Source organism: Pleurodeles waltl, chromosome 3_1 (genome assembly GCF_031143425.1).
Source record: "Pleurodeles waltl isolate 20211129_DDA chromosome 3_1, aPleWal1.hap1.20221129, whole genome shotgun sequence".
Classification (NCBI taxonomy): domain Eukaryota; kingdom Metazoa; phylum Chordata; class Amphibia; order Caudata; family Salamandridae; genus Pleurodeles; species Pleurodeles waltl.
This window is the reverse complement of record NC_090440.1, coordinates 70789885-70812646: the sequence shown is the minus strand read 5'-3', so window position 1 is coordinate 70812646 and position 22762 is coordinate 70789885. Positions and strand designations below refer to the sequence as shown.

The 22762-nt window shown below is 46.4% G+C and overlaps 1 protein-coding gene across 1 annotated transcript in view; it reads left to right on the top strand.

Moving 5' to 3' along the window:
- IFTAP (intraflagellar transport associated protein) overlaps positions 1-21377 on the top strand; it is a 155377-nt gene extending 134000 nt beyond the window's left edge. Inside the window, exon 7 of the mRNA XM_069221818.1 lies at positions 15334-21377. Coding sequence (XP_069077919.1) covers positions 15334-15462 — 129 coding nt within the window. The 3' untranslated portion in view covers positions 15463-21377. The remainder of the gene's footprint in view (positions 1-15333) is intronic.
- Positions 21378-22762: the final 1385 nt, after the last annotated feature.

Below are 22762 nucleotides of genomic sequence, written 5' to 3'. Positions count from 1 at the left end.
CTTCTTTCTTGCAGAACTCCAAGCTTCTTCCAACCGGTGGTAGCTTCCTTGCACCCTCAGCTGGCATTTCCTGGGCTCCTGCCCACTCTCGACACTGTCGCGACTATTGGACTTGGTCCCCTTGTCTTACAGGTACTCAGGTCCGAAAATCCACTGTTGTTGCATTGCTAGTGTTTGTTCTTCCTGCAGAATCCCCCTATCACGACTTCTGTGCTCTCTGGGGGTAGTAGGTGCACTTTACACCTACCTTTCAGGGTCTTGGGGTGGGCTATTTTTCTAACCCTCACTGTTTTCTTACAGTCCCAGCGACACTCTACAATCTCACATAGGTTTGGGGTCCATTCGTGGTTCGCATTCCACTTTTAGAGTATATGGTTTGTGTTGCTCCTATACCTATGTGCTCCTATTGCAATCTGCTGTAATTTTACACTGCTTGCATTACGTTTCTTGCTATTACCTGCATAAATTTGGTTTGTGTACATATATCTTGTGTATATAACTTATCCTCATACTGAGGGTTCTCACTGAGATACTTTTGGCATATTGTCATAAAAATAAAGTACCTTTATTTTTAGTACTTCTGTGCATTGTGTTTTCCTATGATATTGTGCATATGACAGCAGTGGTATAGTAGGAGCTTTACATGTCTCCTAGTTCAGCCTAAGCTGCTTTGCTATAGCTACCTTCTATCAGCCTAAGCTGCTAGAAACACCTCTTCTACACTAATAAGGGATAACTGGACCTGGCACAAGGTGTAAGTACCTCTGGTACCCACTACAAGCCAGGCCAGCCTCCTACAGTGACTGCTTGCCCAGTTCTCTGTTTGCATTTGCAGATGGGACCCCCAGCCCTGGGATTCCATAGTCTGCAAATGAATGCGAGCCAAGGAGGAGAATTGCAGTTGACACCTCTCAGGTGCCCTGGTGCTGTTATGAAAAAGGTGCTGGAATAGTGTTGCATTGGTAGAAAGAAACCTTCTTCACTAGTGGTTAATTTGTAAATAAAAATGTGCCAGTGCTCAAAGCTCTCCTCCGAAACATGCGGCTGCTGCATTTAAATATGTGAGCACAGAACGCTGATGCAGTGTAATCCTAACACCATCCCAGGCCTCTTTAATCCATTTACAGCCACTCCCTGCTCCTTCATCTCACTCTCGCAGCTCTCTGCTTTCTCCCTTTGTGACGCTTTTCCATCTTTCTTTGCTCCATCTTTCCCATATGTGTCTTTTGCTCGCATTAATTGCCTGATGCAGGAAAATAAGTGCCAGCCCCCAAAAATAAGTGCCGGTGCTCTCTACTGGAAACCACCGGCTCAAATTAAGCACTGTTCTTTACTCACCCAGATACAACGCAGAGTGAGTTTATTTGTAGTTACAGGTTATACATAAGGCCAAGTACTCAAGCAACATTAAACTCCACCAGGAGCTATTGATGTTTCTAGCTCAGCCTCCAGGTCCTCTCGGACCCTTCCAACAGAGAGTAGTGGAATCAGGGAAAGGAAGCGTTCTACACACATACACAACATCCCATGTACCAGAAGACGTAACTTTGAGCAGGGAAAACTCAAGAGTCTGCACATATCTCTTATAGCTCCCGGCCTCCTTCAAATTCAACACGGGGCTTATTTTATTTCTTTGTAACCCAAGGTCACACCATCATCCTCCCGCACCCCCTTCATAAATCATTGGCCTCTTGCTCCCTGTGATGCAAAGGATCTTCGGGGTATAGCTATATATAATATAAATGTACAGTTTTTACTGCGGGAGCAAGCACATAATTAAGCACTTTCTAATTAGTTGCACATTTCGAGCAGTTTTATGCCTCTTTGACTCTGTTAAAGCCACCCTTTTTGATTTAAGAAAAAGCTGCGTTTTGCACACACTTCGTGATGTCTCTGGTAGCCGGCATTAGGCAGAGCTGAACAGTAATAAGTTATTACAGGAAAGTAGTGATGAGCCGAGTTGACCTTTTCTCGGACATCTATTGCTTTGACTTTGAGCGTTATTTCCCTAGCGGTAATCGATATTAGTTCATCTCACTCCGACAACAATTGTCCGTCTACACTTCACAGTTAGGCCAGACTGAAATCTTCCTCCAAACACTGGCAGTCCTGGGTTTCTTTTTGTAAAACTACTAAATCCGGGTTTACAAGCGGACTGTAATAAAGCAGTCCGTGCGTGCTCTTGACAAGGCTGCCCACAGCTGTTCCGATTACATGAAGAACAAAACTGTTTAAACTCAGTGGCTTTTCATTTACCTTAAAAAGCACCGCCCTGATGGCTGGGCTGCCATTTCGAATGACTCTGGCAGCCGAAACAAGCAGTTTGTGACACGCTGTGAAATACTGCCACTGTTGACTGCAAATTTATCAGCTGGTAAAATCGGAAATGGCAGGGGTACCCTGTCCCTTCACTTTTGTAACCTGCAGACATAGGTATCATTTGGCACATTTTTCGTAAGAAAGTTAAAGTAATTGCTCGATTGTTCGCCAAATTGATTCTTGTCAGCTCTGCACATCACGTAGACAGGCAGCATGTGTACAAATGTTACTGAATACCCATGGGACTTAACCCCTTCGCTGCCAGTCCCTTTCCCCTCCTGTGCCAGGCCTTTTTTATGTGGCTATTTGGGGCAGTTCGGCTTAGGCCCTCATAACCCTTTCTCCATATAAGCTACCCATGCCAAATTTGTGTCCTTTTTTCCCAACATCCTAGGGATTCTAGAGATACCCAAACTTTCTGGGTTCCCTTGAAGGAAACCAATAAATTAGCCAAAATACAGCGAAGATTTCGTTTAAAAAAAAAAAAAAAAAAAGAAAGGGCTGCAGAAGAAGGCTTGTGTTTTTTTTCCCCCTGAAAATGACATCAACAAAGGGTTTGCAGTGGTAAAATTACCATCTTCCCAGCTTTCAGGAACAGGCAGGCTTGAATTAGAGAACCTCATTTTTCATCACAATTTTGACATTTTACTGGGACATACCCCATTTTTACTATTTTGTGTGCTTTCAGCCTCCTTCCAGTTAGTGACAGAAAAGGGTGAGAAACCAATGCTGGATCCCAGAAAGCTAAACAGTTCTGAAAAGTAGACAACATTCTGAATTCAGCAAGGGGTCATTTGTGTAGATCCTACAAGTGTTTCCTACAGAAAATAACAGCTGAAATAAAACAATATTGACATTGAGGTGAAAAAACAGCCATTTCTCACCACGTTTTACTCTGTAACTTTTTCCTGCGATGTCAGATTTTTGAAAGCAATATACCTTTACATCTGCTGGACTATTCTGGTTGCGGGGGATATATATAGGGCTTGTGGGTTCACCAAGAACCCTAGGTACCCAGAGCCAATAAATGAGCTGCACCTTGCAATGGGTTTTCATTCTATACCGGGTATACAGCAATTAATTTGCTGAAATATAAAAAGTGAAAAATAGGTATCAAGAAAACCTTTATATTTCCAAAATGGGCACTAGATAAGGTGTTGGGAAGCAGTGGTTATTTACACATCTCTGAATTCTGGGGTGCCCATACTAGCATGTGAATTACAGGGCATTTCTCAAATAGACGTCTTTTTTACACACTGTCTTACATTTGGAAGGAAAAAATGTAGAGAAAGACAAGGGGCAATAACACTTGTTTTACTATTCTGTTTTCCCCCAAGTCTCCCAATAAAAATGGTACCTCATTTGCGTGGGTCGGCCTAATGCTCATGACAGGAAACACATCAGATTTTCACAAAGAAAACAGAGCTGTTTTTTGCAAAGTGCCTAGCTGTGGATTTTGGCCTCTAGCTCAGCCTTCACCTAGGGAAACGTAGCAAACCTGCGCAGTTTTGAAAAACAGACACCTAGAGGAATCCAAGATGGGGTGACTTGTGGGGCTCTGACCAGGTTCTGTTATCCAGAATCCTTTGCAAACCTCAAAATTTAGCCAAAAAAAACACTTTTTCCTCTCATTTCGGTGACAGAAAGTTCTGGAATCTGAGAGGAGCCACAAATCTCCTTCCACCCAGCCTTCCCCCAAGTCTCCCGATAAAATGGTACCTCACTTGTGTGGGTAGGCCCAGCGCCCGCGACAGGAAGTGCCCTAAAACACAATGTGGACACATCACATTTTCACAAAGAAAACAGAGCTGTTTTTTACAAAGTGCCTAGCTGTGGATTTTGGCCTATAGCTCAGCCGGCACCTGGGGAAACCCAGCAAACCTGCGCATTTTTGAAAACTAGACAGCTAGTGGAATCCAAGATGGGGTGACTTGTGGGGCTCTGACCAGGTTCTGTTATCTAGAATCCTTTGCAAACCTCTAAATGTGGCCAAAAAAACAATTTTTCGGTGACAAAAAGTTCTGGAATCTGAGAGGAGCCACACATTTCCTTTCACCCAGCGTTCCCCCAAGTCTCCCGATAAAAATGGTACCTCACTTGCGTAGGTAAGCCTAGCGCCCGCGAAAGGAAATTCCCCAAAACACAACAAGGACACATCACATTTTCATAAAGAAAATAGAGCTGTTTTTTACAAAGTGCCTAGCTTTGAATTTTGGCCTCTAGCTCAGCCGGCACCTGGGGAAACCTACCAAACCCATGCATTTTTTTAAACTAGACACCTAGGGGAAACCAAGATGTGGTGACTTCTGGGGCTCTGGCCAGGTTCTGTTACCCAGAATCCTTTGCAAACCTCAAAATCTGACCAAAAAAACACTCTGTCCTCTCATTTTGGTGACAGAAATTCTGGAATCTGAGAGGATCCAAAAATATCCTTCCACCCAGCGTTCCCCCAAGTCTCCCGATAAAAATGATACCTCACTTGTGTGGGTGTCCCAGGTGCCTGTAACAGAAAATTTCCTACAACCTGTAGAGATTGAAGGGATAGCACAGCGAGTTGATAAGCCCATATTTGTCTTTTATACTTCTTTTAGGCTGACTCTGCTTTGGGGACCCACACAAATGAGGTATCATTTTACTTGGGAGACTGAGGGGAACGCTGGGTGGAAGGAAATTTGTGCCGCAGCGGTGATCCTACAAAGAAGAGTGAGGAAAATATGCTTTTTTAAGCAAATGTTGAGGTTTGCAGAGGAATTGGGTAAGAAAATGTTGGGGGATCCAGGCAAGCCACGACTCCTTGGGGTGTCTATTTTTAAAACATGTCTGGGTTTAGTAGGTTTCCCTAGATGAAGGCCGCACCTGGGACCAAAAACATAGGTGCCCCCTACCCCCCTCCCAAACACAGGTGGTTTTGCAATAGATCATTTTGGTGTGTCCACATACTTATGTGATGTTCCGAACACTAAAATTGTGAAAAGAAACGCACTTGGGTTATGTTAAAAAGATCCCTCACCCACCAACCAAGTTGGTGGCATGCTTCATCATCGGGGTCCCACCCGAGACACCTAGCGTGTCACAGGTGTGCTGCGACGCCTGATTACAGCTGAACAAATTTTATTAACAAGAGATTTCACAAAAATGGAATGCACTGTTAATAACTTAAAAGCCAAAAAACAGAACCAATGACTCACAGCTCGTGAGTTGTAAAGCCACTACAAGGAACCAACCGCTTTACAGTCCATTCACACACCTTTCATACATGACATGCACAAGACTATTCACGCCGCCAGCCACGGGCCCAGCACATTACAACACTCGAATCGACAGACAGCGCCACTCAAGGGCCCATCACTTACATACGCCCACATGCCTGATACAGCAATCACACCAGCTGATGGGAGTGTGTGGACTGGCGTTTGGCTTTGAGTGTGTTGCAGTAGCCAACAGAAAGTCAATATGTACACCGTCAGCCAAGCACCACTCCACACACAATGGCATCACTTTATTTTGTTTTAAAAGCAAAGAAACCACTAACTAATTAGAAATAATTACACAACTACAAACACAAAAGCTCTAAGTACATGACAGAAATGCCAACCATGAAACTGAACACATGAAAATATAAAACAGGCAGTTTACACTCATGGTAGTTCCCAGTAATTCTTCTGGGTGTGGTAATTCTTGAAACAACCACCCACACACAGCACAGGGTTTGAAGGACAATCTGGGCAGTACATTCGAGTCTCCCTCCGGATAACTCTTCGAGCACAGACTCTACATTTCTTAGCTGGAAAGTCTTTTTTGGGTGTGGGAGGAATGTGCTCAGCAAAGTGGCGATCAATCTAGCCACATCCTCCACCACTGCTTCTCTAGGAACTCTTGCCTGTTCCACCACAATAAGGCTGTCTATCACTGACTCCTGAAATTTCACAAATGTCATCTTTGACTCTGGAGACCTATCCTTAAACACAATAAAAGCATTAAAAGTTGCCAAGTGGAAGAGTTGAATTGCTAACTTCTTATACCAAAAGTAAGACATACGAATAGCAGTATAAGGTTCCAACCTCTGATCAACTCTATCTACACCTCCCATGTGCTTATTATAATCTAAAATGCACACAGGTTTGCGCACTTCAGCAACCTGGCCCCAAACAGTCACAGGGGAAGTACTCTCATCATGGATGGTACTTAGCATGTAGACAGCAGCAGCTCATCATTCTGCAAGGAACAGCACTGTCCCCTCTCAAGTTTTTTTACAGAGAAGCTCCCTTTGATAGCCTTTCCGGTTACAACGAATTGTACCACAAGCAACAATGCTCACTCTAAACAATTCCCTGAACAACTGCACTCCAGTGTAGAAGTTATCTACATACAAATGGTGACCTTTGTTGAACAGTCGTCTACCAAGTTCCCACACAATTTTCTCAGTAACTCCAAAAGTGGGAGGACAACCAGGGGGGCCAATACTGGAATCCCTACCAGTGTAGACAACGAAACTATACACATAGCCTGTACTACTTTCAGACAGCATATACAATTTAATTCCATATCGTGCCATCTTGCTAGGAATGTATTGCCTAAAAACCAAACGACCCTTGAAGAGGACCAAAGCCTCGTCCACAGCTATTTCTTTGCCTGGAACGTAGACCTCTGAAAACAGATCTACAAAATTATCAAGTACAGGCCTAATCTTAAAAAGACGGTCAGAATCAGGGTGATCTCATGGCAAGGCTAATGCATTGTCAACAAAATGCAGCATCCTAAGAAGAAGCAAATACCGATTACGATTCATGGTTGCAGGAAATATAGCTGTTGCCATCAAGGGGCTAGTAGACCAATAAGAAGCCAGTGACGGCTTCCTTATCAACCCCATCAAAAGAATCAAACCCAAAAACCTTTTCATCTCTTCTAAATTTGTGAGAATCCACTGGGTAGCTGTATAGTGTGGCCTAAGTCTAGCAGTGTTGTCACTCAAATACTGCTCTGCATACAAATTAGTCTGCTCAACAATCTCTTCCAAAAACACATCATCCACAAATAACTCCGAGAAATTGACACGCAAAAAGTTATCTGTATTGACTCTACACCCCGGGAGACCAGTAAGCAGGCAACTCTGTCTGCTCCATGTTTGGGGCAACCCAGAGTTCAGGTCTTCTAATAGGAAACCTTTCAGCCCCACGTTGCTGCACTAATGGCACATCAGTGTCCTCCTCTAAAACAGGCCCTTCATCTGCACTGAGAGTGGCTTCCTCTCCAACAGAAACTTCACTCTCAGAATCTCTCACTTTCTCCTCTGCCTCAGATGCAGAGTCCGTCTCATAATCCTGATCAGACAATGACTCAAAAAGCATACCAACCACCTGCTGAGTGGTCATCCTGCGGCTAGCCATGATCTTTCCTACAAAAAGTAACTGGACAAATACACCACCAACAACCAGCACTGTGTAAGATAAGTAATAAAGTGTAGCCTTATCAGTAAGAGTTATAAACTCAAATACTATACCGCTCACCTGCCTGAAAAAGCTTGACTCCCCAGCAACTACTCTGCACAGACACAGCAATCACCAATGATATCCCGCTAAAAAGAAAGAAAGAAAAGCAAATTAGAAATAAGACAACACAAATATCATTGTGCACAAATCTAAAGACAATTTCACTCACAATCCTGCATTTAGTACACCACCTACAAACATGTCATTTATGCATGGCAACAATACTCCTTTGGAGTAAATTGTTTTTTCTTACCTAAAACATGCACCTATGCAAACCGCAGGTGAACCAGGTCAAAACCGCAAGGAGCCACAGCAAAGAAAGCAAAAGCTTTGACCTAGAACAAAAAGGAGATTATTTTTTATCACAAATGCAAATACTTTGCCAGTTGACAAACACTCCACCATCAAGCATTTAGAAATTGGTGCCTAAGTGGATTCTTCCCCCCATAGGGGCAGATGGGCCTACTAAAAAAAAATAGGCCTATCTGCCCCAAGGGGGGCAGAAAATACCTTTAGTAGTGTGTCCCCATGGGGAGCGACCCTTGCCCAAGGGGCACCCCCCAAAAATAAACCACACACACACTATCCCTGGTCTCTAAGTGGCTTCTGCCCCCCTTGGGGGCAATGGGCCTAAAGAAAATAGGCCGTTCTGTTCTATGCCCCCTTGCCCAAGGGGGCCCCCCACATAAATAAACAAATAAAAAAAAATCCCTGGCGTTCCAAGGGTTTCTGCCCCCCTTGGAGGCAGATCAGCCTAAAAATAAAAGGCAGATCTGCCCCCAAGGGCGGCAGAAATGGCCATAAAATACATGCTCCCCCCAAGGGGGGCCGAAATGGCCAACAGTTCTATGCTCCCACATAAATAAACATATAAATAAACTTCTGATGGATACACCTACCTGTGTATTCCTCACCAAAATAATTCTCCCCTCGCGCCAGCCTTCGACGGAAATTTCTTCTAGCTCTGCACGTCGACGATGACGTCACAATCGCCCGACTCCACGCGACGCCACATGACGTCATCTAGGCAATAAGAAGCCAACGTCGACGTGCAGACGTCAGTTCCCTTTTTTCCGTGCCCGAATAACGGTTAATTCTTTGAGGCTCACAGGGAGCTACTGTTTCCAACGGCGGTTACGATGTCGCAGCCTAGAAAATCCGGCTTTAAACCTTGTAGCCAGTGCGGGGGTCGGATGTCGGTTACCGACCCCCACGAAAACTGCCTTTGGTGCCTTAGTTCCGACCATGAGGTTCGTGCCAACGCATGAACCCTAAGGCACTTAAGGAGAGGGAGGCAAAGTTATTCATGGCCTGGTCCAGGAAGAAGGAGAAGCATCATAGGAGGGAGTCTTCGTCGAGATCCTCGAGGTCTCGTCACCACCATAGTGACTCTCGGCGCCGTCATGGATCTCGGCGCCGATCGAGCAAGGGGCGGTCCAGATCTAGATCGGCTTCTCCGTCGGCTCGGCCGACGTGGGAGATAAGCCCGACCGTCACCCCTCCACCTCCGACGACCCCGACATCACCTGGGTCGGTCTTTGAGGTCGAGCCTCCCCAGAGACCTGGGAGTTCTCCTGGCCAGGAGTTACCTGGGCCCTCTTCTGCAGCTTTGCCGGCGCCAGTGCAGCAGCAGCAGTAGCCGGCTTTCCCGACTCCGGGATCGGATCCTGCAGCGTTTTTAAACGCTATGTATAACATCTTTGCTTCCATAATGGCGGGTGGAAGTCGTGCAGGTCCGTCTGGTCCTTTGGCCTACGACTTGGGTGTTCCGGCGTCTTTCAAGTCGGCGCCGTTCACCCCGTTTATGTCTGCTGCATCTGAAGCGGCGCCGATGTCTACGACGTCCCTCAGGATGGCTACACCTGTTACGGCGCCGTCGGATTCGCCTCGGATCCGATCGATGTCCAAGAACGCTTTGGAGCCGGAGCCTCCGGCTTCGGACGAATCCGAGGTTCGGCGCCGACGGAGATCTTCGGCGTCGGCTGACGCCTTATCGACTCCAGGCTTGGAGTCCAGACTTAGATCAAGGTGCCTGGCCCTTCGTCTCTTGGAAGAGGAGGAGTACGCGAAGCAACACCTGGAGGAAGGAGGAGTTGTAGAGCCCTCAGGTGACTTCCAGGGTCTGGACTCGGCTAGTGGCCTTGACACTACCCCGGAACAGGATCTAGCTTCTCCTGGAGAGATCACAGAGGAAGCAGCTTCTTTCCATAAGGTCATTCGTGAGGCTGCAGACTTTTTGGATATTACTCTTCCTACAGCGGAGGTTAAGAGAAATTTATTGACAGAGGTCCTCCATCCGACATCCGACATCTGCTTCTGCTGAGCCTCTTCTTCCATTCAATGAGGCTCTGCTGGACCCTATTAAGGATATTTGGATGAAACCTGTATCCACCACTGCGGTCAACAGAGCGGTGGCTCGGCGTTACAGGACGGCGCCTGGGGATCCGGTGTTTCTTTCCAGGCAACCAACTCCGGAGAGCCTTGTGGTCCAAGCTTCATGTTCCTCCATATCCTCGCCTGGCTCGTTTCCTGGGGTTCCTGCTGATAGAGAGTCGAAAAAGATGGACCATACTGCTAAAAAGACATTTTCATCGTGCAGTATGGCCCTGAAATCTTCCAATGCCACATGCATACTGGGACGTTACATACATGCCCTTATGGAAGAGGCAAAGGGCCTTCCTAATGTGTCACAAGAGATGCTGCAACTCTTTTCGGATGCTCAAGCGGCTGCGACGCAAGTAATCCAGTCTGGTTTGGACACTTCGGACTCGGTGGCTAGGGCTATGGGCACGACCATAGTCTCTAGGAGGCAGTCTTGGCTTAGATCATCGGGCTTCTCGACGGACGTGCAGGCTACGCTCCTTGATCTTCCGTTTGATGGGGAAAAGCTCTTCGGTTCTAAGGCTGACTCAGCCTTAGAACGTTTTAAAGAGAGCAGAGCGACAGCTAGATCCTTGGGACTCCAGTCGTCGGCCTCATCCACCTTTAGAGGCTTTCGGAGATTTAAAGGATTTGGTCGTGGTTCCTTTCGAGGAAGACTGCAAGGACCACAACAAATTGCTTCTACCCTGCCTTACAGATCCTTCAGGGGCAGGGGCAGAGTCCGTACGAGAGGAGCCACCTTGCAGCACTCTGCCTCTTCCTCGGGAGGGGTGCAGCAAGGAAAGCAGCCGTAGTCCTCCACCATTCCCTGTCCATTCGTCTCCAGTAGGGGGGAGACTTACCCTTTTTCTTCCAATGTGGGAGGTCATAACATCAGACTCCTGGGTCATCGACATTGTGAAGAGGGGGTACGCTCTTCCCTTTCGGGAATTTCCTCCCACCCTCCCTCCCCGCCCATCCTTCTGTTCGGAAGACCATTTTCTCCTGTTACAGCAGGAGGTATTATCCCTATTACAAAAAGGTGCAATAGAGTTGGTTCCCGAGCAAGAGAGGGGTCAGGGGTGCTATTCAAGATACTTTCTGATTCCCAAGAAGGATGGTCGGCTGAGACCGATTTTGGACTTGAGGATTTTAAATTGGTTCCTCAAACAGGAAAAGTTCAAAATGCTGACCCTCTCACAGGTTCTTTTGGCGTTGAACGAAGGAGACTGGATGGTGTCGGTCGATTTGCAGGACGCGTATTTTCATATTCCGATCCTCAGATCGCACAGGAAGTATCTCCGTTTTGTGGTGGGATCACAACATTATCAGTTTGCGGTCCTCCTGTTTGGTCTTACTTCAGCACCTCGAGTCTTCACGAAGGTGATGGCGGTGGTAGCGGCAGAGTTCAGAAGAAAAGGGATCGCTGTTTTTCCCTATCTGGACGATTGGTTGATCAAAGCCAGTACTCCAGAGCTCGTGCGGTGCCATCTCCAGTCGACGACTCAATTGTTGTACGACCTGGGGTTTTCAGTCAATGTACCCAAATCTCACCTAGAGCCCTCTCAACGCCTCCTGTTCATAGGGGCAGTATTGGACACGACATTGAATCGGGCCTTTCCTCCGCCACAGCGGGTTCAGGACATACAGGCTTTGGTTCCAATGTTTTGAAATGGAGCGGTAGTTCCAAACCTCAAAGTCCTTCGTCTGCTCGGTCTGTTTGCTTCTTGCATACTGTTGGTCACTCATGCACGCTGGCACATGAGGGCTCTCCAGTGGTGCGTCCGCAGGCAGTGGTTTCAGCACAAAGGGGATCTCGAGGACTCAATAAAGATCTCCAGAGACACTGCAGTGGATCTTCAATGGTGGGCAGCGGTCGACAACCTGTCTCAAGGAAGGCCGTTCTCGCTACCACCACCAGTGGCCTCAGTGGTAACAGATGCTTCCACTCTAGGGTGGGGAGCTCATCTGGGGGACCTGGAGATCAAAGGCCTTTGGTCTCCAGTAGAACAGAAATTGCACATCAATCTGTTAGAATTGCGGGCAGTACGGCTGGCACTCAAGGCCTTCCTCCCTTCCATTCACGGTCAGTCAGTCCAGGTTCTAACGGACAACACGACCGCGATGTGGTATATAAACAAACAGGGAGGAGTGGGGTTGTATCTTCTCTGCAGAGAAGCTCTTCGACTCTGGTCCTGGCTTCAGGACCACAAGATCTGCTTGATTGCACATCATTTGGCCGGAGTCCTGAATGTGCGTGCAGACATTCTCAGTCGACGCATCTCGGTCGACCACGAGTGGCATCTTTATCCAGATCTAGTTCTGTATATCTTCCAGATGTGGGGATATCCACAAATAGATCTGTTTGCAACTCGAGAGAATGCGCAGTGCCCACTGTTTTGCAGCCTCCAGTATCCGGTGCAAGGAGCTCTGGGGGACGCGTTTCAGATGTCCTGGAAGGGTCAGTTGCTTTACGCGTTTCCCCCCATACGCTTAATTCCTCGAGTTCTCAGGAAAATCCGCCAGGACCGAGCTTAAGTCATCTTAATAGCTCCGGATTGGCCGAGAAGGGTGTGGTATTCGGACCTACTCCAACTCTCTCAGTGCCCTCCGCTCCGTCTCCCTTGCAGGGTGGACCTCCTCTCGCAGTCGCAGGGGCAGATTCTACACCCCCACCTCCAGAGCCTGCATCTTCATGCCTGGAGATTGAACGGGGCAATCTGAGTTCCTTTTCTCTCCATCCAGATGTGGTGGAAGTTATTCTATCGGCCAGGCGACACTCCACCAAGTCAATCTATGCAAATCGTTGGGCTAAGTTTACAAGCTGGTGTGGAGAGAATAGTTTAGATCCTTTAAGAGCTGGTTTATCTGACATTTTGTCATTTGCGCTCTATTTGGCACAGAAAGGTTTTTCAGTTGCCACTGTTAAGGGTTATCTGTCTGCACTATCTGCTTTTCTGTGCCTTCCTGATCAACCTTCCTTCTTTAAATCACCAATTGTTTTAAAGTTTCTAAAGGGACTCACTAATAAGTATCCGCCCACGCCATTCGTTATGCCTCAGTGGGACCTTAACTTGGTTTTAACTTTTCTTATGGGGGCCCCGTTTGAACCCATGCACTCTTGTTCTTTACGGTTTCTAGTATTTAAAACTGTTTTCCTGGTGGCAATAACATCTGCCAGAAGGGTTAGTGAGCTTCAGGCTCTAACTGTAGAAACCCCATTTCTTTCCTTCTTCAAGGACAAAGTGGTGTTGAGGACCAAGGCGGCTTTCCTACCGAAGGTTGTTACACCCTTTCACCTGGGGCAGTCAATTACTCTCTCTTCCTTTAACCCTCCACCTCACCCATCCAAGGAGGAAGAGAGGCTCCACCGGCTGGATCCGCGAAGAGCACTGAGCTTCTACGTCGCCAGGACGAAAGAGTTCAGACAGGATGAACAGCTCTTCGTTGGATACATGGGGAAGAGGAAAGGTAGAGCGGTCCACAAGAGAACGCTATCCAGGTGGGTCATTCTATGTATTAAGATCTGCTATTCTTTGGCGAAGAGAGATCCACCTGTGGGGCTTCGTGCCCATTCCACCAGGGCCAAAGCAGCTTCATCGGCTTTGGCTAGAGGTGTTCCTGTGGCTGACATCTGCAGGGCAGCGACCTGGGCATCCCTCCATACTTTTGCCAAGCATTACTGTTTGGACTCTGAGGTCAGGAGGGATGGCCATTTTGCTCGCTCGGTGCTGCAAGATTTCTTGGTTTGACCATTCGGGCACCCACCACCGGAGGTTATACTGCTTGGGGACTCTATTCTTTTGGTGAGGAATCCACAGGTAGGTGTATCCATCAGAAGAATAAGTTACTTACCTTCGGTAACGCTTTTTCTGGTGGATACAGTAACTACCTGTGGATTCCTCATGGTCCCACCCACCTCCCCGTTGCCTGACTGGTCAAACCAGGATCTCTTTGGGTGCGCATCCTTGCACTTGTATATATGTGTATATAGCTTTCACATGCATATGGTTGTATTCATTGTATATACTTTTCCTTTGCACTCTAAGGTAGTGAAAAGGACATTTTGGACTGGAATTGTACATATATATATATTTATTTATTTCTATCTCGAATTGAGCATTCATAACTGTGATATATATTTAATTATATTAAATGTTTTATTTTCGTCTATTCTGGATTAGTGTGTGCTCTTTAGGTTTAACCTGTTCGCCTCTATGGCACGTAAAAAAAATGGTGATAACTGACGTCTGCACGTCGACGTTGGCTTCTTATTGCCTAGATGACGTCATGTGGCGTCGCGTGGAGTCGGGCGATTGTGACGTCATCGTCGACGTGCAGAGCTAGAAGAAATTTCCGTCGAAGGCTGGTGCGAGGGGAGAATTCTTTTGGTGAGGAATCCACAGGTAGTTACTGTATCCACCAGAAAAAGCGTTACCGAAGGTAAGTAACTTATTCATCCCTGACGTTCTAGTAGTTTCTGCCCCCCTTGGGGGCAGATCAGCCTAAAAATAATAGGCCGATCTTCCCCCAAGGGGGGCAGAAATGGCCACAGCACACATGCCTCCCAAAGGGGAGCGACCCTTGCCCAAGGGGTCGCTTCCCGACACAGAAACATAAACCAAAAAAAAGAAAATCCCTGGCATCTAGTGGGCATTCCTGCTTCCCGATCGCAATGCGATTGGGAAGCAGGAATGCTCAAAGAGACAACGGGGGAAAGGAAAACCCTTTCCTTTCCCCGATGCCTCTTTGATTCAAACCCCCCACCCGCCGGAGGAGAAACTCACCTGTATCTCCTTCAATCGCACTGGAAGCAAATGGCTTCCAATGCGACCAGCACCCTGTAATGATGTCAGCGCACGATTGCGCGCTGATGTCATTAGGGTGGTGATGGAAGAGGAAGGGCTTCCCCTTCCATCCCTGCCTTGTGGGAGTGGGAGGGAAGCCTACAGAGGGAGCGCTAGCGCTCTCTCTGAGCTCCAGGCCGAGGACGTAATGGTGACGTCCTCTGCACAGGAGCACTGTGCCGGTGGACATAACCATTACGTCCCCGTTACAGAAGGGGTTAAATTACCTTTTCCGGTGATTCGTATCTGTCTGTGTAGAGCACCAGTGAATGCATTCAGTCTTTCTGTACTCACATTTGTCCTTTCTCTATTTCTAGAGCACGAGAGATGACGTGGAGCCCTTCTGCCTGGACCAGAACTTTGACTATGACAGTGTAGTACTAACCCCCAAATATACCAAAGCTGAAATGAAGACAATGGCGGAAGCACGCATGACTTCGGACTAACTGAATACCCAATGGGATGCAAGCTCTCATCTTTCAAAGACTATTGATGCAAGTACTTACAAAACAACCCAAGCACAAGGTTCTAAAGATATCATAAAAGGAATTTCAAAATGATTGAGCGATGAACCACCATCTATTTTGATTTTGTGTACCAGTGACTAATTGGTGAAAGTGGACACGTGAGCCCTCAGAATGTGCAGTGTGTCTGAACTTTCCACAAGTTCGGGAGACACGTTTTTTCTTTTTTTCTGCGTTGTGAGGTGAATGGACAGCTTGACACAAACTGCACTTTGTTTTTCATCGACTTTCACAGAGTAGCTACAGTTGGCGAATTTCTATAACACCTGAAATTATTTTTCTTCCCATGACATGAAAATTGTGGCTTTTTGAGTGTGGGCACTAGCTATTTTTTGGTAACTCTAGGCATTTCTGGATTCCATTGTGGAGATACAGATGGTGGCACAGACATAATATTCCTGTGGTGTGAATTAGAATATAAAAGTTTCTAGTATACGTGTCCAGAATTTTCAATTCTATTAAAGACGGTGGCGAGGATTATGCTTCTCTCTCTTTACTGATCATTAACAACAGCCAATCAAAAACTTTAAAAAAACAAACTACTTTTCTCAAGCGCCTCAGAAGTCCATACTGTCCACCAATCCCATGTCTGCCCCAAGTATGTCTGTCCTGGGGAGCACAGTCCTTCCTCTTTCTTTGCAAACAGTGGAAATCATATTACTTGATTCCTTAGAACTGGAATTCAACCACCGGACTGAATCGCAGACGCCCAAGACGTCGACTGCCAACTGGGCTGAAGACCTTGAAATGTAGCCTTGCTTCTTCTGATCCATTCAATCATTCAGGCACCGTCATTATCCGCACCTAAGGTCAAACAAAGAAATTACTAATACCCAATCCATACCAATTGCGGGTGGGCATCTAAATAAAATTCAACATATTGTGCATAACACATCAATAATTTTATAAATAACAATAGAAACAGATACATTGCTTTCCTGGTGGAATTATCCACGCCTCCGTGTCCTTAATAGAATTGAAAATTCTTGAAATGTTAGCTAGAATTTTTTTTTATTCTATGTCAGGACTGGAGGCTTGGGATTATGCTAGATCAAAGCTGTTCCACCACCGCAGACACCGCATCACAAATAGGTTTGTCATTAAAAAAAACGTTGAAAGTTGAGTCCAAAGACCAGTCTGCTGCTGTCATAATGTCCTCTAAACGAGAACCAGTAGCAAATGCCTTAGAGGCCATAGCTCCCCGAACAGAGTAAGCTCCAAACATAGAAACATCTATCCCAGCTTCCTCCAATAACCATCTGACCCATCTTGCCAGAGTTGCAGCAGAAATAGGTCCAAAGGGACTCTGTAATGAAATAAGCAATTGCCCATGAATATCTTTACGAATCTCACGAGTACGCTCCTCATAAGCTTTCAAACATTTGACCACATTTGACCACATAGTTTCTGATGTGGGGAAACACTGGGTAAGAAACACATTTAGCAGTCTTTGTACATCTAGAAATAGCAAAAGAAACTCCTGAAGGAGTAAATACTCTGCCTGCTAAATCCAACACATGAACGCCTGAGACACATCGGCAGTACACCAGACAAAGTAGGAGGGTATGTTTTGCTAACAGTTGTTTGCGTGAAAAAACTTAGTTACAAGGCCGGACCTTCAGAAAAAGTAAGACAACATTTACATCCCATAACGAAGAATACCTAGGTTGAGGAGGCTTAACCATACTGATACCGCGCAGCAGCTTGCATACTAGCGGATGCACACCCACAGGCTTACCTTCTAAATGAGGATGACCCGCTGAAACCGCCAACCTAAAATTAATAATGGTTCTGTAAGCTAGGCCCTGAGCTGCTAAGTACGAAAGAAAATTAACAATCATATTATAATGCTCGCTCCCATGGGATCAATGCATTGCTCACCATCTCCTCCAGGAAGATTCATGTCATTTGTGCGTGGAAGGAGCCCAAGATTGGGACAAGAAAAACATTGCATTATCCAAAACTCCTAGCACTTGCAGCGTCTCTAGAGGAAACCCAGATCTTACAGAAGCTGGACAGTCCACGACAGGTGCATCAATACTGATTCCTCGCTTTGAGCCATGATCATAATATTGCTGAGATACATAATCTTCTCTTAGGAACTGCACCGCTGGACGTAAAAGCTTGGTGAAGCACCAAGGAGCGGAAGAAATCTCGAAGGGGACGACAGTGAATTCATACCATTTCTCTTGCCAACGGAACTGAAGAGATCAACGGTGCGGCCTGAAAATAGGTACCGTAAAATACGTGCCTTTTAATCTAGACGTGCTAGATAATTTCCTTCTTGCAAAAGGTCTCTTAAGAGATGGATACCCTCCATCTTAAGGTGATAATAGACTATCTAGGAGTTGAACTCCTTGAGATTGAGCATTAGACGGGAACCCCGCCTTTTTTTCTGTACCAAAAATATTGAACTGACAAACCCGGAAGAGTGAGGGCTTGTTCTGACTATGGCCCGTTTGCGCAGAAGTCCATTGATCACCCTGTCCATGAAATTGCTCTCTACTTGGGAAAAATGAATGGGACAAAGATGGGCTCTGTTCTGAGGGGAAGCATAAAAAACTATTCTGTACCCTCGCACAGTCTGCAATATTCAAGGGTCTTGAGAAATGCGTTCCCAAGCCGGAATATGCTCTTTCAACCCTCCCCTGCCGAATAACCTCTGAATAGGAAATAATTCTCACCTGTTAGTGGCCCATCAGAGGCATTGAAACCACCTCGGCTATTGGTTCTGAAGCCGCGGCCCAACCTCCACAGGATGTGGTAGGGTAGAAAGCGGACGTAGAATAGGTGGTACTTCCACCCCACTTGTTGTAGCCTCCTGAGGCCTGGAAAAATCTGCAGCCTGGCGCTCGGCCCCTGCAGCATCTGGCCCTGACAAAAAGGCTCCCACTGAGCATCTTTTTCATAGAGGCCTTTTCCAACGCAGGGAAGGTAGCCACATATTTCCCCAAGTCTTTGACAAATTTGTTTCCAAATAACATACCATTCACGACGGAGCCTGCCACATTAGGGGATAATTCCTGCAGCTTCGGGTCAATGCTCATCAAAAAGTATGGTCTGCGCTCGGTGTACATCGCGCAATTGGCATTGCCCAATAGGCAGATAGGTCGCTGAGCCCATTCCAATACTGCCTGTGATCCAGGGGAGAATTGGCTCCTTTAGCCTGAACTGCAAGTTCCAAGAATTTTGTGATGGGGCCTGAAATGTACAGTAGTTTATCCTGGCAACCCTTCCATGCACGATCTAGGCCCTTTTAGGATTTTTACAGAATCTTTTAATGAATGTCGCCATATTCGGATCTAGTTCAGGCGTATCTGCCACCTTGCCTAAAAGGGAGGGGCGAGGACATTCAGAGCGCAGGGTGCTGCGCACATCGCGGTCAAAACCCTTCCTCAATCTGTCTTGCACGTAATGTGCCACCTCAACAAAGGGGTTCCACTCAGTGGAACGAGGGTGGACAATATTTTCAGGATCGAAAGACAAGGTACGAGGTATCCGGTCACCTTCCTGCAGATTGCGGGTCTTACGCTTTCGTTTGCCCGAAGGTTTAGGGTCGTCTTGCGCCTGGTCAGAGTCTGAAGATTAGGAAGAGGGGGGTGCTTCCGCCTGTGTAGAAGACCCCCTAAAGGAGTCCGGAACACCCAATGAAGCAACTGAGCTATACTCATGGTCTTTAATAACTGACGCAGCCATTTGCGCCAGAATTCTGGCTGACATGGCTGGTCCCATTGAGGCTCTCTGGGCAATGCCCATATCAGAAGTCTTTGGACACAGTCTAGGGGAGGGCTCGCCACCTTAATTCAGGCTGGCCAAACCTCATAAGGGGATGAATAAAAGGCTTCAGTGCTTTAATGAGAGCCTGATTTACCAAGTCCTGGACGTGGTGCCCCAGGGCCTCAACCAATCTCTCCTCTATGTGATGTTCGTCTGATATCTCAGGGAGTTCCTGATGATATTCGTCCTCCTTGGCGTAGTACGCCATGGTTTAGAGCAAGAGGAATGAAGGACGTCAGGGGGTTGTGCAGCCCCAGCAGGATATAAGCTCAAATATATTGAGATGGCCTGTAGGCAGTCAAAGACCCAATTTCAGGCAGCAAGATCAAATGTGGAGGGAGCTCCTGCAATGAAAACCCCTAAGGCAGAACCATGAAAGTTTATGCATCCCGTTGGGCGTTCTGGGGATAATAGAAATGATCTCCATGTAAGTGCAGCTCTCGGTCCGATCTCCTGACTAAAACGGAGAACAAAATGGCACTGAGCGCATGCACGATTCGCATAGAAAGCGGGCTACAGTCCTGCTAAGGTTAGTGGTCACGGTCTAGGCGTTCGGACCCTAAGCCTACATAAGAGGGCATTACCCTTAATGTAAAATCGCCCCATTGGGTGTTCTGATAAGCCAGAGGATGGGCTAAGTTAGAAACAAGGCCACAGGCCTCAAGTGCGAGCCGATCACGAAAGAGCTGATCGGGACGCGCAAGAGCACCGCAGTCTGAGAGCACTGCAACACACTGCAATATCCCCGCTCCCACTCCACACTGATAATATACTTGAAAAAGTCACTTGCAATAACGTAATGATAATCAGGGAAAAGCACCTATCTGATGGCTGCAAGAAGCAAAGAAAGAGGAAGGACTGTGTTTGCAGGGACAGATATACATGGGGCAGACGTGATTGGTGGTCAGTATGGACAACTGGGACGCTTTGGAAAAGTAGTTTGTGTTTTAAAAGTTTTTGATTGGCTGCTGTTAATGATCAGTAAAGAGAGAGAAGCATAATCTGAAGCCTCCAGTCCCGCCATAGAATTAGGTTGAAGAAGCATTGGTAGATCCAGGTGGAAGCTTTACCTTGTAACTAAAGTTCCTGTTGGATCTAAATTGGACAAATGGTATAAGGGCGAAGTTGCCATCTTTGTAATTAGTAGATTGATGTTTTAGACCCAAATCCCCCTCTTGAACATTTAATACTTAGAGTTCTTAGTGACCAAATTTAGACCATCCAAGAACCGTTCAATTATGGCCTTTTTGCATCCTAAACTATTCCCCTACTCTTCTCCATGACACGTGAAAATGTTTAATGCTCTTTGTAGCACAGCGAAGATCACCCAACTACCTGCAGTTACTTCTGGACACAGTCTCCTAAAGTCTCAATCCCAAGTTGATCGGATACTTTGGCCAGACTTTTGTAGTTCCCCACTAGTTTTTAGAAATTATGAGTTTTAGTTCTGGAAATGGGGATTAACTTCGTGGTTTGACAGAAAGTCTGGGTCAAAAACTGCAGTTTTTCCATGATTCTTACATTTGCCTCCTGCTCTGAGCAGGTGGTAAATATGAGCAGGGACCACAGCTGTCTACGTGGCAGGGTCCAGGGTTGTGGATGGGGCAGGTTGAGGAGTCACTAGGCAGAGCGTTTCATACTCCACCGTGTAGTGGCATAGGATCGATCATGGGTCAGTCTGAGCCTCTGCTCTCTGTCTCTGCCCTTGGTGACTGGTGGTGTTATGGGGTTCATTTCCACTCACAGAAAAACAGCCTAGTGCTTCCACACCCAGTTATATTTGATGCAGGAACACTATTCTTCATGGAATTATTCTGCTCAGTATCGCCCCAGTGGTGTTAGTTGACTCATAGTCAGTCCCTATAAAGAAGACTGGGAGAAAAGTCCATGGTCTGAAGTTTCCAGTGTTTAAATCACCTTGAGTCATTTAGACAACTCTTCATATGAAATGAATACAGGATACGTTATCAGAAGCAGCTTTTCTTATACACTTAAGGTTCATCTTGGAATCGCACGAGTTCAACCATGTTACAAGAATAAAGAGCAATAACACGTTTGAACTGTTTCAGTCTAAATGTGTCCCCAGATGTTGTGCTTAGTCTCAGTAAATCATACTGTACAGACATTGCTTGTTGTCATGTTTCTGCCGTCCATCTGTGATGGTGCTGTCTTTTATCAAAATCTTCATCACCATACGAAGGGTCCTAGAGTTCATCCACGTACTACTGAAAAGAGGAGAGGTGCTGATATTCCAGCCATGCCGTGTTATACATGTCAACATAACATGATGGTTCTCCATGGAGCTGTCCATGTGACTGCTCCATACAGATGTGAGCTGTGACTTTATGCGTTGAGATGTAGTTCCCAAGCTGAAGCTTTTCTTGTGGCCCCTCCTACAGCATAGACTAAAGTGTATAAGTAGAGCTGCCCACAGGGACCTAACGTAGTGTCTGAGTGTACAGCTTGGTGTGCAGTGCCGTAGTATTCTATGTTTCACTCCGAAGAGTCCACACATTATAAAGATTGATGCACAATGTTTCTTCATTTTATGCGCTCTTCAGGCTCCATGCTCAGGACACTCAGAAGATCTTAGTTAATGTGCGGGACTGGAAACATCCTTTATTCTGTATACTATCGCTCCATCCAATGGTTCGTTCTTGCAAATGCTGTTAGGTTAGTTATTGTGATGATTATTGTGGCTCTTCAACTAAAGGTCAGATGCCTAAGGGTGAGCAAGAAATCAAAACTCCTATCTTCACAACCGAAGAGAGAACTAAGGGCCAGATGTAGGTAAGTTACAAATTGCGACTTGCAATTTGCGAGTCAAAACGACTCGCAAATTGCAACTCACAATTCGCGATGCAGAAAGGTGTCTCAACACCTTCTGCGACTCGCTATGGGGTCGCAAAGACCCACCTTATAAATATTTGTGAGGTGGGTCGCAGTTTGCGACCCCATAGCGAGTCTAGGCACTCACGGGGATGGTGGCCTGCTGGAGACAGCAGACCACCATGTCCGTGACTGCTTTTCAATAAAGCAGTTTTTTTTTCCTCTTTGCAGCCCGTTTTCCTTAAAGGAAAACGAGCTGCAAATAGAAAAAATACCGAAACCTTTTTGTTTCGGTTTTTTTCAGAGCAGGCAGTGGTCCATAGGACCACTACCTGCTCTGAAAAAATATTTTTGTGAGCATTCACAAAGGGGAAGGGGTCCCATGGGGACCCCTTCCCGTTTGCGAATGAGTTACCATCCACTTCAAGTCAACACTGCGAATTGATTTGCGACCGCTTTCGCGGTCACAAATCAACTCTACATCGCGGTGCGAGTCGCAAATAGGAAGGGAACACCCCTTCCTATTTGCGAGTCGGAATCACATTTTGCGAGTCGGTACCAACTCGCAAAATGTGATTCTGCATCACGTGAGGCCTTTTGCGCCTCACAAATGGCG